At 41.5% G+C, this 8,547-nt stretch overlaps 1 protein-coding gene across 1 annotated transcript; it reads left to right on the forward strand.

Annotated features, from left to right (window-relative positions):
• Positions 1-1,142: 1,142 nt before the first annotated feature.
• Positions 1,143-7,661, forward strand: TEX36 (testis expressed 36). The gene is made up of 4 exons (XM_033066193.2): positions 1,143-1,390; positions 2,182-2,313; positions 4,384-4,464; positions 5,758-7,661. Exons 1-4 carry the CDS (start codon positions 1,340-1,342, stop codon positions 6,031-6,033), a joined length of 540 nt encoding a protein of 179 aa, XP_032922084.1. The 5' UTR covers positions 1,143-1,339; the 3' UTR covers positions 6,034-7,661.
• Positions 7,662-8,547: the final 886 nt, after the last annotated feature.

The raw sequence follows: 8,547 nt of genomic DNA on the forward strand, positions 1-8,547 counted from the left end.
CACGGAGTGTTAAGTGCAGTTGGTTCTCAAACACGTCCAGGAATGGGACTCCACTACCACCCTGGGCAGCCCCTTCCAATTCTTGGCCATAAATATATTTTCCCTGTTCTCCAATGCAAGCCTCCCCTGGCACAGTTTGAGGCCATTCGCAGCCAGGAGGTCTCCCCGAGCCTCCTTTTCTCCAGGCTTGTTTGGCTTTCCTGGATAATTCAGATCTTAATGAAACAGGCGAAAACTTGGGGATGGGAGGGGATTGAAAACTGCAGTGTTTTGCCCTCTGCTTGTACACTGAGTTTGGTAAAAGCTAAGCTGTGATGGCTTCAGAAAGTAAGTAATTCCTAAATTGTGCCCGTGGGATTTTTAATACCTATTATTTTCCTTGTAGATGGTATTCCTCATTTTCTAAACCACAAGAGGCAGTACACTTCATGACTGGTCAGGGAGTACAAATGCTGACTGCCTCTTAAATTGCATCTGTATCTATCTATGGCCACATACATCTTTATATATATATATAAACATACTTATAGATAGATCATGGAATCACAGAATGGTTTAGGCTGGAAGGGACCTTAAATCCCATCCAGTTCCACCCCTGCCATGGCAGGGACACCTCCCACTGTCCCCAGTGTCCAACCCCAATGTCCCGCCTGGCCTTGGGCACTGCCAGGGACCAGGGGCAGCCACAACAAATCTGGGAATTCCATCCCCACCCTCACAGGGAACTATTTCTTCCTAATATCCAGTCTAAACCTAGTCTCTGTTAGTTTGAGGGCAAAGAGGACACAAATGTCATCTTTACAGTCTGTCAAGGCCAAGCAGGCAAAGTCTTGGTTTGTGCTGCACTGGCCGAGTGTGCTGCAGTTTAATAGCTGCGATGTTTCCAAGCCAGCGCTCAAAAGGGAAAAAAAAACACATTAAGACGCAGACAGGTTTTCTGTAAATATTGGGCGTGTGTTCAGCGGTGTGTATGTGGAAGGCCATTTTCAAAAGAGCAGGAAGTTACATCTTAAAAATTCTATTTCTAGCGTCCTTCGGGTTTTTCTCAAAAACAGCTCTCCTTTCCCCACACATTCCTCTTCAGGCTGTCACTGAGGTGAATGTGCAGAACTGCTTCGTTTCCAACACCCAATCCTTTGACGAGCCGTGCTTTCCCTCTTCCCTGCGGCACACGAACAACAGCAGCGTTGCCCGGCGCCGCTTGCGGTGGTGTGGATGTCGCTGAACCCCGGGAGGGCTCTGAGGTCACAGCGGAGGAGCGTTCCACGGCGGGCCCCTGCTCTGAGCCCATCTCCAGGGAGCCGCGGCAGAGCCTCCGGAGGCGCAGTGACATCGGGCCATGGCTGAGGACGGCTCTGGGCAGCCCGGCGACCGGCGCCCTGGCGACTGGGTGAGGGCCGAGCACGAGCCCCCGTGTCCCTCACAGCTCTTCTTAAACTCAAAAAAGCGCCGTGCTAAGGCTGACTTTGTCCTTCAGCCAGAAATGAGTCTTCCCATTCCTGAGGTTTACGAGGAAAGGGTGTCCAACGTATTCAGAGGAAATTCTGGCTTGCTAACTAACCTTGACTGGATGTTTTTTTTCCAGTTTTCCAGCAATGCTGGAGGTCTCTTATTTGATAGTTAGCCCTGGTTGATTTTCCTTCTCTTTTGGAGAACCCCAGCCAAGATTTGCATCAGTTCTCGCCTCCAGGAGAACACTGTGATCCCATCAGAAACAGTGGGCTGGGACATCTTGGCATCCCAGGGCACGGTGACACTCCTGGCACAGGCTGTTCCTCGCTCTCTGAACTCTTTCTGATGTTTGGTTGAGCTGTTCCCAAAAATTTTGTGCTTTCAAACTGGTACAACAGCAGGATGGGGTGTAGGGAGGGAAGGTCGTTGTTTTCCTTGGTGACTACTTATACAGAAACAGCTGTTTTCAGAAACAGCTTTCTGGATATTCTTATCTTAAAGATCCCTAAAATCCTCGTGTGGTTATTTTATGTAGGTTCGAAGGTCTTTATGGTAGGATTTGAGTTGTGTGTGTGGGAGGCTCCTCATTTTTCCAGACGCCCCTAGGTGCCGCTGCAATCCAAGCAATAAAAAAAACAAATGGGAAAATACCATTATGCCCACATTTCTGATCAGGTTTTTTTAAATTTAGTTTTATTTTAAAGGGTCACAATCTTCATTATTTTCTAGTTTGCTCATCTTGGAGTGGAGCACGGCGAGCTGGAATCAACAACAACTGCTTCCCAAAGACATGTCCTGAACTCGGCAGCCGCCCTGGGCAAGGTTCACAGAATGCCGCTGGAATACAAAGCTCGCGTGCAGGTGAGTTCTGGAGGCAGCACAGCCGATTTTCGGAGCTCTTTTGCAAGTTGTCACTCGCGAAGTTGTGAATAAGAACAGCACTCGGGGTCGTCGGAGGAGCAGTCACAGCGGGCTGGCAGACTTTGTGCCTCAGGGGATGGAGTGATTGCTGCCTGTGCTGCGGGAGAAACATATTTCCCTGCTACTCACTCATCATTTCAGTTGCTCAAAGTCCTGCTGTATTACTGCTGATTTTCTCTTTTATTATTGAGACACCGAATACATTATGATCAATCAGCCCACAGCCTGTGTGTAAAGCCCTCTAAGAAGGTTTAATGGAAATTTGATCAGCTGTTTGGCAATGAATAGCAGAAATTCAGTATATTCACACAAAGGAGTGTTCTTTTTGATCATTAAAAAGTTAGAAGCTCCTCATTTGGAACATTTTTAAGGCTTGCTTAAAAATGAGATTTGTGAAAAATTTTAGGATGAAAAGAAATTCGGTGTTTTTTAAAATCACAAGTATTTAAAATGTTGCAGTTTTGTAAGCACATTTCCATGTTCTTATTTTATCATCACACTGAGCATTGCTTGCCCACCCATTTTGTGCACAGAACATTTTCTATTTTCATTTTCTATGGGCACAGCAATTACAATGGGTTCATTTCGTAGGTTTTGCTATAGTAAAGGGCAGAAATGAAGGGCTTGGAAGGAATATTTAAAAGGGAAGCTTGGTGCTACAGAAAAGGAGATTAAACTGGAACATATACACTGTGTTAATATTACATCTACCTTTCTGTGGAACATCTGGCCTTAGCCACTGCCTGAAAAGGAGAACCAGGGTAGAGGGACCTTTTAGCAACAGCAGTGTGACTTCATCTGAAGTTGCCTGTCTTGTCTTTATCAGCCCTTCACTTTTATACAGAATAAGGGAAATTCTTGCCTGTCATAAATTGAGAATTAAGCTGAGATCAGTGGTGAGAGCATGAAGATACACTAAAGGGTAAAATGGGACAATCTGAGGAAGTTTGTTTAGGCACTGGTAATAAACACTATTGCTGAAATGCTGAAATTTAAATTTACTTGCAGTAGGATATTTGAGTAAGAAATTTACAGACTCAGGAGGTGCTTGTTTTTAAACATAGGCATGAGAATGTATTGAATTTACTTATCCACTGAACTCCAGTCTGGGTGAATCAGTATGGGACAAGTGAACTTGTGGATATACCTAAAAAAAGGAAGAGATTCTGCCTAGTGAACCAAATATCCTGAGATGTGACATGCAGCTGAACCTGTGCAGGCACATTTTGTGTCTGCTGGATGTTCTTGCTGGATCAGGCCTCCAGTAACATTGATCTTTAAAACTCATTCAGGTTCCCCTACTTTGGAAACACCTCTTTTAGACTGTGTTACATTAAAACTTGCTCTTTTGTTTGGAGGGGACTATCACAACTGGGATATTGCACTGATACATAATAAACATTTTAAAAGTCAGATATGTTCATTATTTCTAAAATAGCTCTTTTTTGGAGTTTCAGATGTATTCATTATTTCTAAAATAGCTCTTTTTGGAGTTGTCCTTTTTTTCTTCTGAAGCTCTGGTTTAATTTGGAGACTGGATGAACATGTGAAAGAATGAGGTCATAAATTAGTTAAGCAATTAATACCTCTTCCACTTGCCTTGAAACAAGCAGTGACCATGACATTCAGTTCATAAATTACAGATTAATTCAGTTTTGAGGTCCTTTTGTAGTTTATTTTAATTAGCTTTAGGCCTAGTACTAGATCAAGCAAGGCAGTCCTGACATATATCTAGCATTTTGCTGCTTTGCAGACAGAATGTATCATTTCTTACTTGAAAATTCACACTTTTATATTAATCATGTATATATTCACCAAATCCTCCTGATCATTTTATTTTAAAAATTAAAAGTCCACATTACCCCTATAAAATCATGTGCAGGTAACATGGGAATATGATTCCTGTGCTAGAACAAAAGCAGCTGTAATCTCACAAAATAAGAATGAATACTAACAGACTCCAGGGTTTTTGAAAATTCATATTTTTTGCTATAATTTCTTCTCTTTCAGGAAGCAGGAAACAACAATTTCCCATTCTCTTCTCATGACAACAGACATGACATATGCAATGCAGCTGAGTATTTTGACTTGGTAAGTACCCAGCACTGAGACAAATCAAGCAACTTCAGATCTATTGGTCTGCCAGAGATTAAACAGAGCAGAAAAAGAAAAATAGATGCTAAAACTTGTGAGAAGAGAAAAATATAAATAGCAAAGAAAAATACAGTTTTTATTAGTGTAGGGCTGAGACATCTCTGGGACTGTCACAGATGTGCAGCAGCACACACAGTCATTGAGAACTGCATGATTCAAAGAGAACAAAAAAGCCATTATTTGGGTCTCTGACAGGCATTTTCTAATATTCCTGGTTTGGTTTTGAACCCAGTTAAATGTCCTGTGAGTCTTCTCTAAGTGATTAGCCTTGCAATGAATTTTTGTAGAAATCTCAGCCACTTCTAATTTGCAGTCTAAATATTTTGTTCAGACTCATCTTTATCATAAATTTAACCAAAAATCATGAGATACCCCCAGTTTATCTCAAGAATGCATTCTTTTCCAACCCACTTCACTTTACAATACACCTGTTTAAATGTATGCTGCAGAATCCACAACTTTGACTAGAATTTAAATTGTTTTGAGCTTTTTTGTGTGGGCAACAGTTTCATGTTCTTCCATTCCTCTTAGATTGTTAATATTATTCCAGGCAGCAAAAGAAATAGTGCAGTTCACAGGATAATGAGAAAAGGAGGAAGCAGTGAATTGTGATACAGTTTGTCTGACTTTGAGCTCTGTCAGGCCTAGACTTTTTGGAATTCATTATTCACTGGGTAACCTCAATTTCTGTGCACTTTGGGCAGTGCCTCATGGTTTCAGAGATACTGATCAACCATAATTCCAGCTAAATTTCCTGCGAGCTGTGGAGTGTGAAAATCAGCCTCTGTCTCTGTGTGTTTGGACACACAAGGGATAGCATTGAAGATTCAGATTTCATGGTCTGTCTCAGTTTCTTTATTGCAGTCCAAACCTGGAGTTATTAACCTATTTCTTTGGGTGCCTCTGAAGATTAATTTAGCTGTGTGTAGCTAAATAGCCTTGAGTAGATGGTGTGCTACAGAAATGCAAAGTAAAAGTGGTTTATTAGCACTGAGAGGTGGAAGGTCAGCAGATTTTCCATTATATATGCAACCAAAAATGTTCATACAGGCAAGTCTGACAATATTATTTTTAACTTGCTAAAGATCAACCGTGAGTTCTTGCAATCACTGTGGTAACAGTTTCATTCACTTTACAGTGGGGTAGTGACTGTTACAAGATTCATCTGTGAAGCTGTGACTGGAAGTCATATGTTTGCATGAATTTTTCTTTCCTTTTTTTTTTTCCTAGGGCATGGGCCTGAGGAAGCAAGATCCAGAGAAACAGAAAAAGAACTCCCATAACTTCTTTGAGTGGGCTCGTGCACCGGGCAGGAGCAGCAGCGAAGGTTTCATAACCGTGTACCAGACCTCGTTTGTGGCAGATCAGGCCTCTGGGAGCGAGGGCTGCTGCTGCAGGCGCTACCCCAAACACCACATCCACAAACCCAGCACCAGCCCAAAGCAGTGCTGTGCCAAACATGCTCCTGAGGGCGACAGTGCCCGGGAGCCAGACAAGAAATGTTAATCAGCAAAACGCCTCTGGAGCTGGACTATTCACTACTCAAAACACTGGTGAAGGAATAAACATATGTGTAAAGTGCACGTGGTAGTACAGCTGAGAGCTCATTGTCATCAACAACCTTCCATTACTCTGGAAACATACATTATTATAAAACCCTTAAAGAGCAGCATTATGAGGAAAAATAAGACTGTGCATATTTTTAGACATAGCTCTACTGGTAGAACAGAGATAGGGATTGTGCTTGAGTTACCTGATACTGGTTGACCCTCATCTTGATACAAAAGCTCCTTCAACTTCTGAATCAGTGGCAGGGCTGTACCTCAGGCAGCTGACAGCACCTGTATTGACACAGGAGAATAATGGAACTAGATCCTAGAGGGATTGCCATAGCAGGGAGTAAAACCCCTGTGTGCTCAGGTAAGACAGAAACATTTCTGAAAGGTTTTGTGGCTAAGAAGGCAGGTGACTAGCCTCTAGAGAAAGTAAATTAAAAAGAAGCTGTACAAAATAAGTGTCCTGTTTGGTTATAGCTCAGCAATTGTAGAAGTGAAAAAGAGTGTTGTGAACAACATTTGTCCACTCACAAATTTGATTCATGGCTGTAAAGGGAGAAAAAAGCTCGAGCAGAGGTAGAAGGAGAGGATGGAGGTTTGAGTTTGGGATGGACTGGATCTTAAAAGAACTCATGATTTTTTAGTTACATGTCCCTCAGGAAGATAATTCAAACCCAGTCCTCCAAGCACTCTGCTCCCAGAATATTCTGTGATGTTAAGATGTGGCAGGCAGTAGAGTCAGACCTCCAGATGATGTGTTTTCCTCTTCTGGATCCTTTCCATTAATATCAATAAAATAATAGGCTAAAATGTGTGTCTTAAAATATCCTGCAAATAAGCTTGTTGCTATGCAAAATAATGTTGACTAAAAATAAATCAATCATAAGTTTATGAGATAATTTCCTTTATTTACAAGAGAAATGGAAAAATAAACCCTTGACCCTTAGAATTCCCTGCATTGTAAGAGCTGCCTTGACTGTGAGCTCAGTTAAGAAATGAGGTTTCTGCCCTTTGGTGAGCAGATGCATTTTTTGGTATCAGCATGCAGTGGCTGATGGCCTTTTTGTGTGCCATCAAAATAGATGGGATTAGATTCCCCAAACGTGTAGCAGATTTATTAGCACATGTTGAAATAATAAACTCATTTTTTTAGTGGAGTTCTCCCTGTTAAGAGTTCTTGGGGTGCTGCACAATACATCAAAATCCAAAACATCAATGAACAATGTAAAACCAAATAAAAAGCCAAGTAACATAGTGCTATTAAAAAGAATTGCTTTTTCTCAAAGTAAAGACAGCCTGCCTGACAGCTCCAGAGTCAGAATTTCCAGTGCTTTAGCCAACAACTTCATCCCCAAACTGATTCAGGACTGAAGTGTGTGCCAATCACATGGTGAATGAAGTGCCCCATGCTGTTTGGCAAACTGCAAAGGGCAATCTTGGACCTCCATCAGAAGGAAGGAGCACATTCTTGCTCCATTAGTAATGTTTATCTGTGGTTTAGCATTACAACTGGATGTGGTGAAATAAATTGCTGTAGTTTGTTATGCCTTAAGACACCAATAAAAACACTCCAGCTTTCTTTTTTCCCCCTCTTATTTCTTTATTTTTCTTCCCCTTTTTGGTAAAAATGTGGATTAAGAAAAGAAAAAAGTACCTGTGGATTAATACATATTTTCAACTATATTATAATAAAGATTGCAGAGGAGAAACTGAAGAGACCATGAAACCCTTATAAACTGAAATGGGTTGAATAAAACAGGTGATTCCCACGTCTCATGCTCTGCCAGTGTTTCTTGGGTAAATAAGTGGAGACACACTACACAGAATTTGGAAATGAATAATGAATTCCACAGATAAATTTCTCTACTGTGGATAGAAACCATTAGTTTATTTACTCTTCTGATGATAATGTCTCTGTGAGGAAGCTCCTATTGAGTTAAAACATTTTTGAACATGCTTTTTTTGTTTGTTTGTTTCTTTGGGAATGGAAGGGATTGAAATAGGGCTGGTAACTCCCCTGAAATTTTCTGGTCAGTGCAGAAAAGTGCTCCTGGCTGGGAGTCCATGGGATCAGATGAGTGTGGGTAGGCTCAGCAGAATGAGCATGCAGTGGGTTAAATCAGCCAAATACTGTTCTAAGTGCTGCTGATAAGGATGGACTTACTTTGTGCATTGCTTTATTTAAAAAAAATCAAACCCAAACACCCTCTTTACAGAAACAACAGCCTTCATCCTCTAATCCTTTCCAAGGAGTATTGTTGCCCTCTGGTTTTTTCTCCAGAACTTGTAGGGACTGCCTATACATCACCTTTAGGAAATCTTTTTTTGTGCTTATTTCGAAGTGCTTTCAGTGTGTTAATTAAATCCACAGAACTCAAACAAAATCAGTTTTTAAAAAGTTAAACCAGAGGGCTGCCCAGGCTCCCCACAGCTCCAGGAGGGTTTGGACAACACTCTCAGGCAC

Source organism: Catharus ustulatus, chromosome 8, assembly GCF_009819885.2.
Source record: "Catharus ustulatus isolate bCatUst1 chromosome 8, bCatUst1.pri.v2, whole genome shotgun sequence".
In the NCBI taxonomy this organism is placed as follows: Eukaryota; Metazoa; Chordata; class Aves; order Passeriformes; family Turdidae; genus Catharus; species Catharus ustulatus.

Bases quoted from the DNA above. Each gene is read 5' to 3' on its own strand.
- TEX36 (XM_033066193.2), top strand. From the start codon at position 1,340: ATGGCTGAGGACGGCTCTGGGCAGCCCGGCGACCGGCGCCCTGGCGAC. The intron at 1,391-2,181 runs GTGAGGGCCGAG...ATTATTTTCTAG, and splicing joins ACCGGCGCCCTGGCGACTGG to TTTGCTCATCTTGGAGTGGA. The intron at 4,465-5,757 runs GTAAGTACCCAG...TTTTTTTCCTAG, and splicing joins CAGCTGAGTATTTTGACTTG to GGCATGGGCCTGAGGAAGCA.